At 45.8% G+C, this 19,667-nt stretch overlaps 1 protein-coding gene across 3 annotated transcripts in view; it reads left to right on the top strand.

Moving 5' to 3' along the window:
- The window catches only part of IPO9 (importin 9), a 178,625-nt gene that overhangs the window by 14,358 nt on the left and 144,600 nt on the right, over positions 1-19,667 (top strand). For all 3 annotated transcript variants that reach the window (XM_030561056.1, XM_030561057.1, XM_030561058.1), the window contains one exon: positions 7,577-7,638. In XM_030561056.1, the coding sequence (XP_030416916.1) occupies positions 7,577-7,638 (62 nt within the window). The remainder of the gene's footprint in view (positions 1-7,576; positions 7,639-19,667) is intronic.

The raw sequence follows: 19,667 nt of genomic DNA, 5'->3' as shown, positions 1-19,667 counted from the left end.
GGGGCCCTGGCGCGCGAGAATTTGAAAGCCGCGCAAGAGACTCAGGCCCAGACCTACAACCGCGAGGTGCGGACTTGCGACTTCCAGCCCGGAGATCGGGTTTTATTCCTCCTCCCCTCCAGTGAATCAAAGATTCTGGCCTGGTGGCAAGGGCCTTATGAGGTGGTCCGAAAGATCGGGCCCGTCACATACGAGATCTACCAGCCCGACCAATGCAAGAAAATGCAACGCTACCACATGAACCTTCTCAAACCGTGGAGGAGCGAGAAGGGCTGTTGATTAACCCCTACCTGCTGGAACCCGAGCTGGGCCCCCAGGTAACATGTTCGGAGGACCCCGAAGGACCCCAGCTTGGAGAGACACTGACGGCGGAACAACTTAAACAGATCCAGTGTCTCCTATAGGCTTTCCCTCACACCTTCACAACCGAACTGGGATACGCCACCCTCGTCCATCACACCATTCAGACCGAGCCAGGCGTGGTGATTCGAGGCGCGACCAGGCCCTTGCCGTATCACGTACGACAGGTCATCGAGGAGGAAGTACGGGCCATGCGGGACTTGGGGGTTATCGAGCCGGCACAAAGCGAATGGCGCAGCCCAGTGGTGCTGCTACCGAAGCCGGATGGCACCCGACGATTCTGCATCAATTTCAGACGCGTAAATGCCATCTTGAAGTTCGACGCATACCTGATGCCCCGGGTAGATGAGCTACTCGGCCAGTTGGGAGAGGCCCGTTACATCACCACCCTTGATCTGAGCAAGGGGTATTGGCAGATCCCCCTCGAGCTGGCCTCCAGGGAGAAGACCGCTTTTGCCACTCCTACGGGCCTGTATCAGTTTACCCGGATGCCCTTCAGCCTCTATGGGGCCCTGGCCACGTTTCAGCAGCTGATGGAACGCCTTCTCCAGCCCCATCAGGACTACGCGGCTGCCTACCTTGATGATGTGGTTATTTATAGTCGCCAATGGGAGAACCACCTCGAGCAGGTAGCCACAGTCCTGAGGTCCCTGCGAGCAGCCGGGTGGACCGCCAATCCAAAGATGTGCCGTATTGGTTGGCAAGAAACGACCTACCTGGGGTATACCATCGGGAATGGACAAGTAAAACCCCTTTGGGAAAAGTTCAGGCTATTGCAGCCTGCCCTCCGCCGGCCACAAAATGCCAAGTATGCCAGTTCCTGGGACTGGTAGGCTACTATCGGCGGTTCATTCCCCAATTTGTGGCTATTGCAGCCCGCTTGACTGGTTTTGTTGACCAAGGACAGCCCGTGGCAAGTAAGATGGACCCAAGAGTGCGACAATGCATTCCAGACACTCAAGGCAAGCCTCTGCCGCAAACCGGTTCTATATAGCCCTGATTATGACCGGCCATTCGTCCTCCAGACAGACGTCTCGGAGATGGGACTTGTGGCTGTCCTCTCCCAAGAGGTCAACGGGGAAGAACATCCTGTTGTCTATATCAGCAGAAAGCTGTTCCCTCGGGAGAAGAACTACGCGGTAGTGGAAAAGGAGGCCCACGCCATGAAGTGGGCTTGTGATGCATTGCGGTATTATCTCCTCGGAGTCCCATTCACGCTCGTCACTGATCATGCCGCACTACAATGGCTGGCCCAAATGAAAGATCATAATATAAGGCTACAGCAGTGGTACCTGGCATTACAGCCCTATGCCTTTACGGTTCACCACAGGGTTGGGAAGGACCACGCTAATGCGGACTTTCTTTCCTGCGTGGGAGGCATGAAAGAGTCTGGCCCCGCCGCACGGGAGCCAGACTTGAGTGAGGAGGTGTGTAATGAGGCGGCCTGGCTCCCAGCCGCCCTGGAGGATGACGAGCCCAGCCAGAGGCTGGACTGGGCGGAGCTAAAGAGCTCTGAGCCCGCCCCACAAAGGGTCAGGCACCGACCCGGAAGTATAAAGGCGGGCCCTCCAAGCTCAGTGAGGCGCCAGCGGCCGGAGCGAGCAGACGTCCCTCTGGGAGCTCGGGACCGGGAGACTCCTGCAATCCAGGGTAGCCACCAAGAATGGCCCAAACTTCCCCGTGCTCGCTACCCAGAGGAGCTGCCGGAGCTTCCCCGTGCTCGCTACCCAGAGGAGCTGCCGGAGCGACCGTGGACAGACTTTCCGGAGGAGCTGCCAGACCTACCCTCCAGCCCCGGCTGGGACGAACCCATGCACCTGGACCCTGCGGAGGATGCCACCGGGATCCAGGTAAGCCCTGAGGGAGAGTCTGGAAGTAGCTTGGGGGTAGCCAACCCTAGTCTGGCTGCAGCAGAACCAGAGCCAATGTCAATGTGTTGCGGCCTGGATCCCCACTGACACAACAGCAGGTTGCCTGCTGCTGTTAGGGCCCCGGGCTGGGACGCAGAGAAGTGGGCGGGCCTACGTCCCCCCTGCCACCCCACTCACGGGTGGCAGTCTCCCCCTTTGCCCCAACGCTCAGGCCCAGAAGCTTGGGCCTCTTACCTTGTATAAACTGAACTGCTTGCTCAGCCCTTGCCTGAGGGTCTGAGCCCTGCACCAGTGTTTGTGGCCCCGCCCTGATCCAGGACCCGGGCTCTCTAAACTGAACTGCTTGCTCAGCCCCTGCCTGAGGGTCTGGGCCTGAAACTGTTGTCGTCACCCCAGGTAGTGAGGCGGCCTGGCTCCCAGCCGCCCCAGAGAGGAGTGAACCCCCTCTCCCAACAGCGGACTTCTGCATTGCCATGTAACTTAACAAAGGCCTGAAAGCTGCTATTTTTTTACTTCTGTTTAACAGTAAAAATTAGTCCTTGTCTCTGGAAGACTTTGGATGAGTGGCGAATAATGGCTTTATATAATCAGGTACCTTGTATGTGAAGTCTGATTGAGAAAGGAAGAGATTTTATTGAGACTTATCAAACTTATTTCTTTAACAGCTAGTTAACTCCAAGGAGTTGATTAAGGGCTTCCAGTACTATCTGTAAAACAAAAAAGAGCAGACTTGATATTCCTGATACATCTAAAGGAAAAAACACAAGTTGAGAACACCTTTTTAAAAAGATACCTTTCAGTGTTGTCTTTATCCACCACAGAGAAGCTAAAAGGCACAAACTCAATATTTTTCTTTGCATGTTGCTATTTAAGAATTTTAGAGGCAGAAATTTTAAACTGAAATTGCACTCATACAAAGCACCCAATATAAAATAGTAGGCATATTTAGCTACAAATTGAGATTTACTGCTGTCAGAACTTTTCCTGGTCCCATGGTGCTTTTCTGCACATTGATTGAATTGGATCTTATCCTCCCCATCTCTTCATAGACAGGCTCAGGGGCTTTCATACTTTTTCAAAATGTGAAGCATATCTTACAAGATAATCTACCATAGGGGTTGTCAGCCTTTCAGAAGTGGTGTGCCGAGTCTTCATTTATTCGCTTTAATTTAAGGTTTATTGTGCCAGTAATACATTTTAACGTTTGTTAGAAGGTCTCTCTATAAATTATATAACTCAACTACTTTTGTATGTAAAGTAAACGACGTTTTCAAAATGTTTAAGAAGCTTCATTTAAAATTAAATTAAAATGCTGATCTTATGCTGCTGGCCTGCTCAGCCTGCTGCCGGCCTGGGGTTCCGTTCTGCAGGCCTGGACTCCTGCTGGCAAGGGGCTGGCAGCCAGAACCCCAGGCTGGCAGCAGGCTGAGTGAGGCCGGCGGCTGGGATCTCAGCTGGCAAGGGACCGGTGGCCAGGAATCCAGACTGGCAGCGGACTGAGCAGCTCAGCTAACTGCCGCTCTAGCATTCTGTCAGCTGGCTCCTGCCAGCCAGGGCCCCAGCTGCCAGCCCCACTCAGCCTGCTGCCGGTCTGGGGTCCCGGCCCTGCCCACATAGTGAGTACCTACCTTCTCCCTGGTTCTGGCCCATTCTCTTTGTCTCTCTCTGCACTGAGCTGAGAGTGGGGGTGAACTGAGCACAGGGCTGGGGGTGAAGGAGCAGGATGAGGGTTGGAGTGCAGGGTCTGGCCAGGGGCTAGATTGAGGGACGGGGCTCAGGGTTTGGGTGTGGAGCACTTACCAGGGCAGCTCTCATTTGGTGCGAGGGGTGCAGGTGGGAATGTAGGGGAGCGTGCAGGAACTCCTGTTTGGCTCTCAGGGTGGGGGTTGGGGATGTCGGGGGTGCAAGTGTCAGGGCATGGGATATGGGGGGGCTGGATATGTGTGGGGAGTGCAGGAGTCAGGGCAGGGTGTGTGTGAGGAGGGTACAGGGGTCAGGGCAGAGGACTGGGGGCATGTGAGGGGGTGCAGGAGTCAGGGCATAGGGTGTGGGGGGACAGGAGTCAGGGCTGGGGTCGTGGGGTGTGTGTGCAGGGGTCGTGGGTGTGAGTGGGGTGCAGGGGTCAGGGCTTGGGGGATGGGCTGGAATCGGAGGGGTGCTCCCAGCCCCCTGCCATGAGCGGTACATGATGGGGGCTGGAGGAATACGCCCTGATTGCACCCCCCTTCCCCAAGGCCCGCTCCTGCCTCTTCTTTGCCTCCTTCCTGGTCTGAGCAGCGAGGGCATTGGGACTCCTCTTCTCCCCTCCTTTGGAAGGGTCATCGGCGGCAGGGAAGGAGGGGAGGCAAAGCACAACGCAGCACACTGGGGGAAGAGGCGAGGGAGGGGGAAACTTGACTGCTGGCGGAGCCTGCCCTACAGCAGCAGCTGGCAGGACCAAGCTTGCTTTTGCCTCCGCCAGAGAAAGCGGTAGGCAGGGGGTGGAGAAGAGCAGGCTGGGCCGCGCAGGATTTTTAATGGCACGCTGCTGCCGGCCGGGGGCCCGGCTGTCGGCCCTGCTCAGCCCGCTGCTGGGGCCAGCAGCAGCTGCAGTGTGCCATTAAAAATCGGCTCATGTGTTGTCTTTGGCACGCATGCTATAGGTTGCCGACCCCTGATCTACCATGTATGCCTCTCGTCCCATGCATGATTGCACAACCTATCTCTGACTACATGACATCCTCATGGCAACTACAGGAATTTCTTATATAGTACAGTAATAGGAAAATATTAGTGTATTTTTAAAAGCTGTCTTCTAGTAGATTGTAGCATCTGGTAACAAGGAAAAACAGAGTACTTTAATCACCCAACCCCCATGCATCTGGACCTCCCATACCCAGACACCCCTGCCAGGCCTCACCGTGTATATCCAGAACTCCCCTAGCCCTCCATACCGAAACCCCAGCCCATTGAACCTCAACTCCTATATCTGGAGCCCCCTGTACCCAGGCTGCCCCCACTGAGATCCCTGCACTCAACCCTCCACCCTGAGCCCCCACATCAAGACCTCAACTAGCTGCACCCAGACCCCCACGCCACCAAGCCCCACTCCCTCAGCACCCAGACCCCCCCAGGGTGACCAGATGTCCCAATAAAATAGAGACTGTCCTGATATTTAACCCTTTGTCCCGCATCCCGATCAATGTATGATCAGGACGCCATTTGTCCCGATATTCAGGTAGGGAGGCGAGCAGGGGGGAGATGCCGACTCTGTGGGTGCTCCAGGGTTGGAGCACCTACGGGGAAATTTCGCAGCCAAGCTCCCACCTCTTCACCTCCTTCTCCCCCCAATGTGCCATGTCCCCACTCCCCTTCTCCCCCCCAGCACTTCCTGCTGCTTAACCATTGTTTGGCAGCGCTTAGCGCTTTCCAGGAGGGAGGGGAAAGGAGTGGGGATGCGGCATGCTCAGTGGAGGAGATGGAGAAGAGGCAGAGCAGGAGTGGGGACTTGTGGAATGGGGGCAGAACGAGGGCGGATGCTTGGGTGGGAAGAGGTGGGGGGTGGGCGAGCTCCTGGCAGAGGGGAAGTTAGCGCTGTAGGGGCGAGTGGCGGGCAGGGGACCGAGGAGGGATGCAGCAAGCCAGCAGGGGGCCGGAGGAGGAGGAAGGGCGTGTGGGGGGCAAGTGGGGAGGGAGTGGGACCTGGGACAGAGTGGAGGCAGAGCCTAGGAGGAGTGGGGGTGGACTATGGGTGAGGCTGACAGCACCCGAATGTGTCCCAATATTTTAATGTTGTGATCTGGTCACCCTAGACTTCCCCCCCCCCCCAAACTTCTCACACCCAGACCCCTCAGCTGAACCCCAGCGACTTTCACCTGGGAGCCCCTGCAGAGTCTCATTGCCTCTGCACCTGGAAACCCCCCAATGAGCCTCTGTGAATCCAGACCCCCCCACACCTAGACCCCCCACCGAGCTGCCTGCGCCCAGATTGTCCCACACAGAATCTTCTCACCCCACGCCTAGACACCCCCCCACGAACCCCTCCACACTTGGATCCTGCTTGGTTGAGCCTGCCTGCCTGCCACACACTGGGTGTGCCTGGCATAGAGGGGCAGGGCCCCAGGGTGTTTCTGGGGCAGGCCTAGGCCTTGTGCTGCATCAGAGTCAGGTAACGGGGGATGCTACAGGGTGATCTCCCATCGTTGTGCAGATGTTTTAATTTTTTGGCACAGAATGCCCTCAGAAGTAATGATCAGACTGATCTCTGTGAACCACTTGAGCAAGTTCTTCATGGACTGTGGGCTAAGGAACCTGTGTAGCTAGGGCCCTACTAAATTCTTAGCTGCGTCACAGATTATGACATCTGGTCTCCTCCTGTGATATCTGGTCTTTTGTGTACTTTTACCCTATACTATACAGATTTCACAGAGGAGATCAGTATTTCTCAAATTGGGACTCATGACCCAAAAAGGAATTGTATGTGTGAGGAGGTTACAAGGTTATTTTAGGGGGTCGCGGTATTATCACCCTTACTTCTGCACTGCTTTCAGAGCTGGGTGGCCGGAGAGTGGTGGCTGCTGACTGAGGGCACAGCTCCACAGGCAGCAGCGCAGAAGTAAGGGTGGCAATACTATTCCATGCCATCCTTACTTCTGCGCTGCTGAGGGAGGTTTGCCTTCAGACCTGGGCTCCCGGCCATTAGTCGCTGCTCTCAAGCTGCTCAGCTCTGAAGGCAGTGCCACAGTCATCAGCAGCGCAGAAGTAGGGGTAGTGGTACCCCACCGCCCACACACACACAATAACCTTGCGATTCCTCCACAACTCATTTTTGGGTCATGACCCCTACAATTACAACACTCTGAAATTTCAGCTTAAAATAGCTGAAATCATGAAATTTACGATTTTTAAAATCCTAAAACCACGAAATTGACCAAAATGGACCATGAATTTGGTAGGACACTACATATAGCTCCATCTGTGAATCTTTTTTATAGCTTCTGTGCAGGTGCTCACTTAATGTCATTGTTTGCGTGTAAATCTATAGTAACTTAAATTGGTGACAAAATTCTGTTTTTTGTCCTTACAGTCTTTCACTTAGTATAAAAAGCAGTAATAAAAAACTCTGAGGGAGGGAGAATTTGGATGCCTTCAATTCAGCAGAGAAGCTACTCTATGGGGCTGTTTTCTCGTTCATGCATATAGTTCACTTTGTCAGCATTATGCCTTCCAGAAGATGCAGGCTGAAATCCTTTTTGTGATTTGTACTGTTCTGTTGGCTTAAATCCGTTCCTGTGAATGTTAATTCTATTCTTAGTCTCAATTAGATATTCTATTCTTAGTCTCATTTAAGATATTCTTTCTTGCAGAATTTGGCGTTCATTTAGCAGAACTGACTGTAGATCCCCAGGGAGTATTGGCCATTCGTCAGGTGAGTCTTCTCAAGCATGCTGTAGAGAAGAGTTGGATTATAACTTTTGTTGGTTTATAAATGTCCACTCATATTTCCTTTTTTAAAAAAAAGTAAAAATAAATACTATTTCTCTATAAATCTAATAGATAGGAGCATGTAGCAATGAGAATGTTTTTGTGCTCAGCACTTAATCACATTTATAATAACCAAAACTGCATAATAGCTTTTTCTGTGAACTGATTTGAGGACTGGGGAACTAGTATGGGGGTGTGGGAATGGGAAACATTCCCTTGCTGACTTGTTCTATAGCAGACTGTTCTTGCTATTTATATGTGCAGGCGAGAAGTCATAGGTGGTATTTTCCAATTAGCATTACTCCATTTTCTTTTAAATTTGTTTTTGTCAAAAATCACGACCATTATCCATGTGTGACTAACTCTCAGAATAATGCTGTTCGAGCTCAGTACACGTGGTGCTTGGACACTAAAGTGGCGATGGTGGTATAAGTACCTCTGTAGAATAGAATCTATATATGGGCTGGCATCAGTGAGCAGGGTAGCATTGTCTTACCATCTGTCTGTGACAGCTGGCTTCTGGAAATCCTCTTCCATTTTCATCCTTTTTGAGGATTTCCATGTTGGAAGGAATGGCATCTCATGTCACTTGTTACTGGATCAGACCTAGTATTGTTATGCTTTAGCAGATCTTTCCTGTCCTAAGAAGCTCAAGGCTCATTCTGCCAGAGTGGTAGCCAGCTTCTGGGCTGAGAGGGAGAAGCCTCTATTCCTGAACACTTCTGAGCTACCTGGTGCTCAGATGACACTTTCTCTAGGTACTGCCACCTCAACCAGATATTACTGGCTAATGCTGCTTTTAGACATCAGGTTCTGAGATAAGTCTTGCCCATCCTATTGCCTTACCTTCTCCCTTAGCCTCTAACCACATATAGGGAGGAAAGGAAGATTGTCCAAGCACTGCTGATCAGACCCAGCATGCATGATGGTTGTGGCTGCATCAGAGAAAAACAAATTTCTTACATTGCTAAATGTTTCCCATAATGGGATAACATCAGTGCTCCTCCCAAGGTGGATTGGCTCAGCCAGGGGCTAGCTGGGGAATGCAGGACTGTGTACTCTATTTCTGTAGCTTTGGAATATTTCCACTGGGGAGAAGTGTGTGGCAAGCTGCTCAGGAAGGGGAGCAGTGCCTTAAATGCTTCATCGAGTTTGTCACCAGGCTGACAGCAAAGAGGGGACTTAAACAGATTGTACACACAGATGTTGCCACAACACAGAAAACACATAGCAAAGTAGTTAAAATCTGCTTTTGTAATGGTTTAAAACAGAAGGTCTCAAACTTTGCTTCCCATACTGCTTTCTTAAATTTATTGTAAAGTGAATAAATGGAACATAAAGTTTACATGCTACAGGTGGTATATGTACCACAATTTGAGAACCTCTAGTCGACAGGTTCATAGATAAGGCCAGAAGGAGCCATTGTGATCGTTTATTCTGACTCCTTCTGCATAACACAGGCCATAGGAATTCTTTGAATTAATTCCTGATTGAACTAGAGGAGATCTTTTAGAAAAAGATCCAGTCTTGATTTAAAAATTGCCAGCACAACCCTTGGTAAGTTGTTCCAATAGATAATTAGCCTCACTGTTAAAAATTTGCACCTTTGCCACCCATGGGATCTTGTATTATACCTTTGTCTGCTAGGTTGAAGAAACCTCTATTATCAAATTTGTTCCTTGTGTAGGTACTCATAGATTATGATCAAGTGACCTCTTAACTTTTTTTTTCTTTTGTTAAAATAAATTAAGCTCCTTGAGTCTTTGACTATAAGGGGTGTATTCCAATTCTGTAATCGTTTTTGTGGCTCTTCTCTGAACTCCCTCCTATTTATCAACAAAGTATGGCAGTAGCAGTTGCATCTGTGCCAAATATAGTAGTTGTATGATTTCCCTGTTGCTACTAGATAATCCAGTTTATACGTCTAAGCATCACATTAGTCCTTTCAGCTATAGTGTTGCAATGGGAGCTCATGTTCAGCTGATTATCCATCATCACTCCGAAGTCTTTCAGAATCATTGCTTCCCAGGTTAGAATCCCTCATCCTGTAAGTACAGCCTACATTCTTTGTTATGAGATGTATGATCTTTCAGTTGGCTGTATCGAAACACACATTGTTTGCTTGGGCCCAGCTTACCAAGCGACCCAGATCGCTCTGTACCAGTAACCTGTCCTCTCTATTTGCCACTCCCCCAATCTTCGTCACCTGAAAATTTAATCAGTGCTTAGTTTGTTGTTTTCCAAGTCATTGATTAGGGACAAGTGCCAGTCTCTGCAGGACCCACTAAAAACACTTAAAAATGCTTAATGATGATTCCCTGTTTACAAGTATGTTTTGGGACCTATTAGTTAGCCAGTTTTTAATCTATTTAATGTGTGCCATGTTCATTTTGTATCATTCTAGTTTTTTAGTCAAAATGTCATGCCGTACCAAGTTAAATGTCTTGCAGAAGTCCAGGTATATTACATCAACACATCATGCATCTGAAGAAGTGGGTTTTTACCCATGAAAGCTTATGCCCAAATAATTCTGTTAGTGTTTAAGGTGCCACCGGATTCCTTGTTGTTTTTGTGGATACAGACTTAACATGGCTACCCCTCTGATAATGTTACCTTTATTAACCAAACTTGTAATCCTTTTCTATCTAGTCAAGTTAGTTTGACAAGGTCTATTGTCCATAAACCCATATTAATTGGCGTTGATTATATTACCCTCCTTTAATTCTTTATTAATTGAGTCCTATAGCAGCTGCTTCATTGTTTTGCCCAGGATCAGTGACAAGCTGACAGGCCCGTAATTACCTGAGAGGTGTCCCATTTACCTCTTTTAAATTTTAACATGACATTACCTTTCTCCCAGTCTTCTGGAATTTCCCCAGTATTCCAAGAGTTATTGAAAAACAACTTTCAATCCAGAGAGTTCCTTGGCAGCTCTTGTAAAACTCTTGGAAACAAATTTTCCCGGTCTACTGACATAAAAATGTCTAACTTTAGTAGCTGCTGTTTTGTAGCTGCCCTGTGAGGAGTGATTAATAAGACTGGGTCTTTTCAGCTTGGAAAAGAGACAACTAAGGGGGGATATGATTGAAGTCTATAAAATCATGACTGTTGTGGAGAATGTAAATAAGGAAGTGTTATTTACTTCCTCTCATAATTTCATTTGGTGACGCCTAGTTCTTGTGTTAATAGGCAGCGGGTTTAAAACAAACAAAAGGAAGTATTTCTTCATACAATGTGTAGTCAACCTGTGGAACTCTTTGCCAGAGGATGTTGTGAAGGCCAAGACTGTAACAGAGTTCAAAAAAGAACTAGATAAATTTATAGAGGATAGGTCCATTAGCAGGGATGGTGTCCCTAGCTTCTGTTTGCCAGAAGCTGGGAGTGGGCAGCAGGAACTGGATCACTTGGTGATTACCTGTTCTGTTCATTCCCTCTGGGACCTCTGCAATTGGCTGCTGTCAGAATACAGGATACTGGACTCGATGGACCTTTGGTCTGACGAAGTATGACTTTTCTTATGTTCTTATTAAGGTCCTCCTGAGTTACTATCAGAATGGAAAGTTTTGCATCATATATGACATGGCTACATAGTTTTTTCCCAATTTCAGACCAGAAATATTTACTGAACACTTCTACTTTGAAGAATTGCAAATTCAGGCAGCTCAGTAATTAAGATGATGTATAGTGCTCAGGTTGCTAGAAGATCAACAGTGTGTTGAAGTAGCTATGGCTAATCACAGGGGATAAAATTGAATTGCAGATTCTGAATGCAACTTTGGTAGCTAAAGTCTATAAACTATGCTACAAATCTACAGCATCCCTGTTCTGCCAGCTTTATACCTGGACAGGACTGTCCCATTTCCTTTTAAAGTTTAATATGGACAATATTAATTGTCACAGTTCAGGTCAGCTACACCTGTATTCTTCCTCTGTAATCCCTTGAGGGCACCCTCTTTAAGCTCCCAGCTCCTCAGCTGTCATGTCTCTTGCATGGAGTCCTGTATTTCTCTCCCTCTTGATCTGGGTTTTCCAGGCTGTACACATCCCTCCTACAATGAGTTCCTCAGCAAGTCTAAGGAGTCCTGCTTTGCATGCTCTTCAGAGGCCAAAAACAGTGTAATTGCCCATAGGTATAAGTTAGCGCACAGCTCTTTCTAAGCAAGCACGCTTTTTTTTAATGTGAAAGCAGTACATAAGAAAAACAATTTAAAAAACCCCTACATGCATGCTAATAAGCTTACCAGAGACCACCCTCGATTCAAATAAGAGCTTTGGCAGGTGATGGATCCTTCAAAACCCACCAAAGAGGTTTTCCAAGGTTACAGGTTCATGAAGTTCATTCTTGTCTGGCTCATTGTTTCAAATGTTCCTTTGAAGCTCTGACCCTTCCCAAGGTTTGCATTAGTCACGTCTCTCCCCTACAGAAGTTACATGCAATTCCACAATAATACTTAAACTTTGTGTTTTTAATACAATGGACTTCAAACTCTATTTAAACTGAATTCAGAAAGGGTTTTTAATGATATTGGAGGAAATTGCTATATCTCAGAGTCAGGGTTTAGGGCTGGAAGGGACCACTAGATCATCTGTTCTGATCTCCTATATATCATAGGCATCCAGCACCCTGCATTAAATTCAACAACTGGAATTAGACCAAAATGTTAAGTTTCCCGGGACACTAGACTATTATGTACTAGAGACAGAGAATAGGAGGCCCTTGCAATGGCATAGAAATGATTAAATGAGATATGCCCAGAAAATCCTGGAAAGTGACCCTCATCCACACACTGCAGGGGAAGACGAAACCCCCACCAGGGTCATTGCCAATCTGACCTGGGGGAAAATTACTTCCCAACCCCACAAATGGTGATCAATCAGACCCTGAGTATGTGAGCAAGAACCAGCTAACCAAGCACCTGGGAAAGAGACTACTTGGCACTATCTCAAAGCCTTGGCCCACCCTGCCTGGTGTCCAGTCCCCAGTCGTAGCCATCCCTGATGGTGATAAAACTCCCAAAATACATTGATGGGGTTGGGGATAACGCTTCGTGAACTCTGCAGGTGCCTAGCTGAAACCATGAAGCACGAGCTGTTAGAAACAAGACACAAACTAAAAGTGAACTCCAGGGCTTCATACAAGCGCACTCAAAAAAAATTTGTCAGCTCTTCTAAAACTAATTCAGTTGCTTGCCCCCACAACTGTTTTTTTTTTTGTGGGGGCGGGGGGAGGGGGACAGTTTCAGAACTTCACCTCTCTGATGGTTAGAAATCTTCTAACTTCCAATCTGAATTTGTTCATGGCCAGTTTATATCCATTTGTTCTTGTGCTACACTGTCCTTGAGCTTGCTTAGCTCTTCACCCTCCCTGATGTTTACTCTGGCCCCAAGGTATTTATAGAGAACAGTCATATCTCCTCTCAGCCTTTGTTTTGCTAGACTAAACAAGCCAAGCCCTTCCAGTCTCCTCTTATAAGATAAGCCCTCCAGTCCTCTATTCATCCAATAGCTCTTCTCTGAACCAGTTCCAGATTAATTTAATTTTTCTTGACTATGAGTGATCAGAATTGTACACAGTATTCCAAATGAGGTCTTAGCAATGCCTCGTACAATGGCATTAATAGTTCTCTCTCTCTCTCTCTCTCCTCTCTGCTGGAAGTGCCTTGCCTAATATTTGCTAGGATCATATTTGTCTTTTTCATAGCTGGATCACGTTGGTGACTCAGTCTTCCTGTGATCGACTCCCACTCCCAGGTCTCTCTTCCTCTGTTACTTCCACCTGATGAACCTCCAGCTTGTAGCAGAAATTCTTCTTATTAGACTTAAAGTGCATGACTTCGTACTACTGAATTTCATCCCGTTTCTGTCACTTCAGTGTTCAGGGTCATCCACAGCGTCCTGTATAATATTTGATCCTCCTCTATATTGAAGATGCCTCCCAACATTGTATCACGAGCAGATTTTGTTAGTAGTTTGCAGTGGTTTTTGTCGTTGTGTTGGGCCCAGGATATTAGAGAAAGAAGGTGGGTGAGGTAATATCTATTAGACCAACTTCTGTTGGTGAAAGAGACAAGGTTTTGAGCTACAATAGAGTCTTTAGGTCTGGGAAAAGTACCTGTGTAGCTCAAAAGCTTCTCTCTTTCATCAAAAGAAGTTGATCCAATAAAAGATATTACCTCACTAACCTTGTGTCTCAAATTTCATTAGCACACTCCTACTTTTTGTGCCAAAGTCATTAATAAAAGAATTGAATAAGATTGGTCCCAAGATTGATCTTTGACGAGTTTCACTAGAAGCCTTCCTTCAGTCTGATACTTCACCTTTCAGTACAACCTGCCTTCTGCCCTTTAGCCAATTCCTTATTTGCCTTACAGTGCTTGTACTGATCCCCATTTTACCTAATTTAACTAATAATTTTCCATGTGGTGCTATGTCTTATGCCTTACTAAAGTCCAAGTGTATTCAATCTACTGCATTTCCCTTACCTAAAAAGCAATTATTGTCTCAAAGAAGGAAATCAGATTAGCATGGTATGATCTGCATTACACCCCATTTACCTCTATTTAAGTTAATTTGTTTCCTTCCTTCACAATTTGTTCTAAAGCCTTGCATACTACTGAGGTCACACTAACAGGTCTGCAATTGCCCAGATCACTTTTTATTCCTTAAAAATAGGTACAACATTAGCTATTCTCCAGTTGTACAGTACTATCGTCAAATAAATAGCCTAATTAAAAATCATTGCTACCAGACTAGCAAACCCATGTTCCAGCTAAAGTTTCACATTATCATCCTTTTTGAAAACTACGGCAAAGTGTTAATTTAGTTTTTGGGTCATACCTAGATTAAAGATAATCTCCTTCCCAGTCAGACTGCATAGTGGCCCAGCCTCATCTTTCCTTATTCTAAAAAAGTCTTATTTATTTTTATTTCCTTGTTGAAAGCTAATTTTGCTTGACGGCTAGCAGTTCCCACTTTATACATGCATTTTCTAATCTCCACTATGTAGTTTTTTTGATCAACTCCTTTTTCCATTCCCTGTTTTACTCCAAATAACCTTTTTGTGGAGGTTAGTCATCCATTTCAGTTGGGATCCTTTCCCTGCAAGATTTCCCCCATTGCTTGGTGTGATCCGTAGTACCTGGGGCAGCCCCCACTGAAAATACCAAGGTCAGGGCAAGCTGCAAAAGGGAAAGCAGATTCTCCCAAAGACTGGTGGTTAACACTGAAGTTAAACACTTCAACCAGTCACAAACTGTGTTTCTGATCCCCACACTGGTTATCAAGAAGCACACACCAAAAAAAGGAATCTTACAGCCCCCTTTATTGCATTCCAGTTTCTGGTTCCCAATGAACACCTTGGTCCAGTACAGTGAGAATCATAAAATATCAGGGTTGGAAGGGACCTCAGGAGGTCATCTAGTCCAACCCCCTGCTCAAAGTAGGACCAATCCCCAACTAAATCATCTCAGCCTTGTCAAGCCTGACCTTAAAAACCTCTAAGGAAGGAGATTCCACCATCTCCCTAGGTAACCCATTCCAGTGCTTCACCACCCTCCTGGTGAAAAAGTTTTTCCTAATATCCAGCCGAAACCTTCCCCACTGCAACTTGAGACCATTACTCCTTGTTCTGTCATCAGGTACCGCTGAGAACAGTCTAGATCCATCCTCTTTAGAACCCCATTTCTGGTAGTTGAAAGCAGCTATCAAATCCCCTCGTTCTCTTTTGCAGACTAAACAATCCCAGTTCCCTCAGCCTCTCCTCATAAATCATGTGCTGCAGCCCCCTAATCATTTTTGTTGCCCTCTGCTGGACTCTTTCCAATTTTTCCACATCCTCCTTGTAGTGTGGGGCCCAAAACTGGACACAGTACTCCAGATGAGGCCTCACCAGTATCGAATAGCGGAGAAAGATCACGTCCCTCGATCTGCTGGCAATGCCCCTACTTATACAGCCCAAAATGCTGTTAGTCTTCTTGGCAACAAGAGCACACTGTTGACTCATCCAACTTCTCGTCCACTGTAACCCATAGGTCCTTTTCTGCAGAACTGCTGCCTAGCCATTCGGTCCCTAGTGTGTAGCAAGCAGTTCATGGGATTGTTCCTTCCTAAGTGCAGAACTCTGCACTTCTCCTTGTTGAATCTCATCAGATTTCTTTTGGCCCAGTCCTCTAATTTGTCTAGATCCCTCTATATTCTATCCTTACCCTCCAGCATATCTACTCCTCCTCCTAGTTTAGTGTCATCTGCAAACTTGCCGAGGGTGCAGTCCACACCATCCTCCAAATCGTTAATGAAGATATTGAGCAAAAATATTGAAGTTATTTTAAAACTATGCTCACATGTAAAAAATGTTCTTCTGACCCTAGCCATGTTACCAGGTCATTATAGGTTTGGATGTTACCCAAAATATCACGCTGCTGGCCAGTCCTTTAGCATTCTAAAACTAAAGGTTTAGTATAAAGAAAAGAGAGAACAAGAAGAGTTGTTAAATTTTAAAGTAGTCACATACATACAAAGACTTCAAAGTCCATATATCAGGTTCTTAGCAGTGTTTGTGAATTTGCTGGCTTGAAAATCCCTCAGGAATACATCCACAATTTGGATGAGTCATTCAGTCCTTTGTTCAGAGCTTCAGTTTGTAGAAAAGTTACTCCAGGGGTAAGAAGCAGGATTGAAGACAAAATGGAGATGATGCAGCTGCCCTTTATAGCCCTTTTGTCATATGTCTGGTACTTCCTTTATCTCAAACACAAACTCATAGCACATGGCATTGAAAGGCCTTAGAGTTCTCTCCATAGGCATGTCCCTGCATTCCTTGCTGAGTCATAAGGTATAATACTTGGCTCCCTTCAATGGGTTCATTGTACAGCTGATTTCCGTTGATGGGCCATCAAGCAGGCCTACCGCTGATGGCATTCTATCTGGGGTGTCACCCAGAGACACAGCACCAGTTTGAAAATATGGATGTACCCTGCATATCTGTAACTCCATAATACAAAGATGATACTAACATATAAACAAGATGATCATACTTTGCAAATCATAACATTTTTACTAACACCTTTTATGACATATCTGGTCAGATTCCTTGCAATTTTACAATAATGGGATGAATGATAACATAAAGTGTCCCTCAGATTCCATTACAGCATCACATTTGGGATGCAAATGTCAGGTTTTTTTTGTATAGTTGATTTTAAGAAAGTGCATGCTTCGTCCACTTTTAAGTTCTTGAGCTCTTCAGTTGACTTCTTTAACTAATTCCCTTAATCTCCCAAAGTCTGCCCTTTAGAAATAAAAAATCAGAGTTTACCTAGTTTTGATTATCCTTCCTTTTCAATTTAAACCAAATCAACTCGTGATCACTCGATCCAAGGTTATTTCCTATGACCAGCTCTTCTACGATGTGCTAATTACTTACCAAAACAAGTCTAAAATTGCATCGCCTCTTATTGGTTACAGTGATGCTAATTCTAATACAAATATTTTACTCCTTTAGTGGTTTTTATTTTACAAATACCGTTTTAATACTTGGTGGCAAGAAAACTGGAAAATTGTAGTTGGGAGAGGTGTAGCAGGGGAGGAGAAAGGAAATGGAAATAATCTTCCCTCTGCCACAAAATATTCTTTTGTATCAGTGCCTTTTAATCTCTAAGCATTTTGCAACAAAATAAAACACCAAAATCTTATCATTTTCTTGTGTGGCTTCCTTGGTATTTCTAATAATCATAAATCTAGTGGAATAATTTTGTCCCTTTTAATCCTGAAATGGGGAAAAGTGGTTAGATTTAGAATTAGACTTTATAGAGGTTCAGGCCGACAATGTTCTGTTTAACTCGTTTGTATTGTGGTAGCACCTGGCCCCAGTCCCATTGTAATAGGTGCTAAGGTAAAATTGTGCTATGCACTGAATAACTGAACTCTTAAAGTACTAGCACATAAAGGTAGCTGTATGTCACAAACAGATCTGCATCCCGTGTCTGTTTGTACCATGGCTTTCAATTTGTGGCAACTGTCCACTTACATGGACATGTTAAACAGCCAAGTGCATTGAAAAGTTCTAATTCTCTAGACAAAATGTCTTGTTTTCTGTAGGTTGACTGTCCTATGGATAACTTAGCTTTTAAGTAAATAAATTTAATTAGGCTGTGCGTGGTTAACTACTACTTTGACCTAAGTCAGTAGTGGATGAAAAGTACATCCTTATGGCTGTTCCAGAGACATCTGTGAAATGGATTGGTGACTTTAGTCCAGAGCATAGTGGACAAATATTAATATTTCCCCAAAACACCATTGCATTTAACACACTTGACAATCTCAGCATAGGCCTAGAGACTGTAGTCCTCTTGATCCTTGGAGTGTTCCTTTCTGATGAGGGTGGCATGCTGGAGAGTGGCGTATAGGAGCTCTGTTTTCTGAGCTATACTAGTACTGCGGGAAGGACTTGTCTGCAAAGCTGCGAATCTAGAAATTATTCAATTAATTTTTTTAATATAAAATATATGCTGTAACAGTGACCCTCTCACATCTCTAAAGTATTCTGAGGGACCAGTACAATAGGTATGTGAGGTTCTGTGCCTCTCACAACTGTCTCTGTTCTCCCAAAAAAGTTCTGGAATTCTAAATGGTTTGGACCCTAGCTGCCTGAGAATACCTTTTGAGTAAGATCAGATGATTGCTACTGCTGACATTCCACAGGTGAGCATTCTGGAGACCGGGTGTTATATGGTCTGCCCTGTCAACAACATCAGCCATAATTTCATCACGGAAATGCTTCATTTTGGAATGGTCTGAGGAGGTATATTGGGCCAGGGATCGAGTTCCTGAAGAACAGTAGGCAGTATAGCTTGAGGGTCCTGAAAGAGGACAAGAAGCAGGGTTATTGTCTAAATTAGTTCATTTTTTTAAGTGGAAAAAAGGAGAAGCACAATTTTTTGTGGAATCTCAAGGATATAAAATGTAACATTTCTAGAGTGAACTGATGCATTGTGAAGGGCATGATTCAGTCTTCATACTATCTCCGGATACAGCCTTGTTAATTTGTTACAGAACTGCAGAGACAATGGTAAATTAAAAATTATAACCTTTTTTCTTGTTTCATAAAAATTTCATATCTAATTGCCGTGTGGTGGGGTATGTATAGCTCCCTTGCTGCAAAAGGCTTTTTCTCTCATTTCAGACCTTTCATATTTTGGAAGACATACCTATTCTTGCGCCCTATTGGCGGAGGGAGATGTTATTTCAAACTCCTGGAGGGAAACCTGCAGTGTATGCAGCTAAAGTATTTAAACATATAGTGACCAAACAGCACATTTGTGAGTGGAGTGGGACTAGTCAGCTATACAGAGAGGCCTGGAAAATATACCCTTCCCTGCAATGTGACTAACTATCTGGAATTCCTCTTTAGCTGCAAACATTTTGTGATCAGCAGCCAGGAGTGGGTCAGAATCCATGAAGGAATGAACATGATGCTTCAGCTCACACCTGGCTTACCCTATTATTTCTTCACACAAACACTCTGAAATGTTCAGCTTTCCTACACCCCACACCTGGCACAGTTCTGGGCAATAACTGACATCCCACTCATACTTTGAAGAAATGATTTTGTGACCCACAGACTGCGTGGTTACCTCTAACTGAAATGGACTAATTTGGGAATAAAAGACTGTTTCCCAAACATGTACACTGCGTTCACTGTTTACAGATGGCTCCATAGACCCAGGATGAGTGATTACAGAATGACGAATTTCTTATTACTGAAAGGAAAACAAGAATGGCCCTAGCAACCATCTTGGGACTTAACTGTTGAAATAACGTTTTACAGCTGTTTATGAATGTTTGAAATGCCATGTTGCCTTTTTGAACTTCACGTGATGGGGGTATGCCAAGGCGCTGTGATACAATCTGCCATTAGTGGCCACATGCTGGAAGCCGGGGCTTATCATTTTTTGCATTGCTTCTTACAGCAGAAAT

This window comes from Gopherus evgoodei, chromosome 4 (assembly GCF_007399415.2).
Source record: "Gopherus evgoodei ecotype Sinaloan lineage chromosome 4, rGopEvg1_v1.p, whole genome shotgun sequence".
In the NCBI taxonomy this organism is placed as follows: domain Eukaryota; kingdom Metazoa; phylum Chordata; order Testudines; family Testudinidae; genus Gopherus; species Gopherus evgoodei.
This window is presented reverse-complemented; position numbering and strand designations above follow the sequence as displayed.